This window comes from Etheostoma spectabile, chromosome 22 (genome assembly GCF_008692095.1).
Source record: "Etheostoma spectabile isolate EspeVRDwgs_2016 chromosome 22, UIUC_Espe_1.0, whole genome shotgun sequence".
NCBI classification, from domain to species: domain Eukaryota; kingdom Metazoa; phylum Chordata; class Actinopteri; order Perciformes; family Percidae; genus Etheostoma; species Etheostoma spectabile.
Genome location: NC_045754.1, coordinates 12,317,570 through 12,319,472, shown reverse-complemented (window position 1 = coordinate 12,319,472; position 1,903 = coordinate 12,317,570). Strand labels below are relative to the sequence as shown.

At 41.1% G+C, this 1,903-nt stretch overlaps 1 protein-coding gene across 2 annotated transcripts in view; it reads left to right on the top strand.

The window, feature by feature from the left end:
* Window positions 1-1,903, top strand: part of qtrt2 (queuine tRNA-ribosyltransferase accessory subunit 2) — a 14,036-nt gene that overhangs the window by 2,840 nt on the left and 9,293 nt on the right. For both annotated transcript variants that reach the window (XM_032504481.1, XM_032504480.1), the window contains exon 4: window positions 1,217-1,426. In XM_032504481.1, the coding sequence (XP_032360372.1) occupies window positions 1,217-1,426 (210 nt within the window). The remainder of the gene's footprint in view (window positions 1-1,216; window positions 1,427-1,903) is intronic.

Genomic DNA, 1,903 nt, shown 5'->3' with positions numbered 1-1,903 from the left:
TTTCTGTACTATTCTGTAGTGTGGAAACACTACACACTCTCCTTGTGCTCAGAAGTAAAAATTAACTTTTATATAACTAGAGTGGTCTGTCTATTCTTGATAATGAAATTATTCTAACAAAACACAAGTAATCCACACATACAAAAAACATGTATGTCCTTGACAAACGTTATGTGTAATAAAGTGGAATGATAATGGGAATAAATATTGAACACATGAAGAAAAAGGGGTGTAAAAAGACGCAGGAAGCCAACAAACCAGCTGAAATCTGTCAGTATTAAGGTATATCAAGGAAACTCTCAATTTGGCTTCAGAGAAAGAAAATCAATCTGTTAGAATGGCCCAGTTAATCACCCGACTTGAATCCAATCGAAAATCTCTGGAAAGAACTGAAGATCAGAGTTCATAGAAGACGCCCCCAGACAGTTTGGGTGGAAGAATGGGCAAAAATCCCAGCTGAGCAATGTGGGTGTCTAGTTTCTTCATACAGGAGGTGTTCTGAAGCTGTCATTACCAACAAAGGCATTTCTACAAAGTATCAAATACATTTCAGCAAGTGTGTTCAATACTTTTTCCATGTGTCATTTGACTTTATTACTTAATTTATGGACTTATTTATTTTGGTATCTTTGTATGTGTGAATTACTTGGGTTGTTAGTGACATTTGGTAAAAATGTCATGCTGATTGCCTGAGAAAAATGTTGACGTGTTCAATACTTATCCCCCGCTATATGTAGCTGGAGCCAGAAACCTGTTAGCTTAGCATAAAGACTGAAAACAGGGGCAACAGCTAGTCCCACTTTGTCCAAAGGTAGCAGAATGCTCCTCAAACATGTCAAAATAATGAAGTTGAATTTTTATGGGGGGTTATGTGTGACTATTTGTTGGCCTGGGAGCAGTTGCTAGTCAACCAGTAAAGACTACACCCAAGAAATACTTGCACATAACACACAACAACGGGTTAAATCACACTTTGTTGTTTTTGTTAATAAGGGAACTAAGAGAGGCTGGTTGGTGAATTTGTCTCCTCCAGACAGAGCAAGGCTATCTGTATAACTGTATACTTCTGTTTCTAGTCTTTATGCTAAGTTAACCAGCTGCTGTGAGATTGGTATAGGTCTTCTCATCTAACTCTTGGCAAGAAAATGAATCGTTTAAAGTTGTTTCAGATCAAGCAGGTTTTTACATGGAAATGCCCTCTGTGGGTTGTTATTAGACGGTGTCAGTGTGGGGCAGCGGTGGGCGGATAGAGCTGACAGTGGCCAAGTTTATGGCTCTCCAGAAGGCCGTGCAGCCAGACTGGTACCAGAGCATGGCAGACGGAGAGACGTGGCAGAATAATACCTCCCGCAAAAGGGTTCGAAAGTCGGTGGATCGAACTCTCGCCCACTTGGATGAGTGTCTGCTGGTTCACCAAAAATCCCAGGTACACACACGCATGCAGCAGTCTAAACACACACTCTGCTGTTCTTTTACAGTACAGTTGTGTATCAGTCATGCGCGGCACAAGCACACGGGACAAGGATTGATGCTTGGTGTTTATGTTGTTGCAAGAGCCGCTGTGCGGTGGAAGCGCAGTGAGAATAGGAGGAATTCTTTATCAGTGGGTACATTTATTATCAGTAGTTGTGTAGGGCTCAGCATCACGGATGAATAATGAAATCAGCTCTTTTTTCTTTTAAAGGCAGCTACCTCTTTCAGGTAGAAGAGAGTGAAGCCAATCCACATAAAGGTGTGTGTGGGTGTGGGTGTGGGTGTGCGTGTGCGTGCGCGTGCGCGCTTGTGCGGTTGAATGAATAAGTTTACACACCTATGCCAAAGTTGATTAAAAAGAGGAATTAAAAAAACTCCTTTTGTTTTTCTTTTGGGAATTGATCCTAATGCCTTAATTCAAAGAATTTAG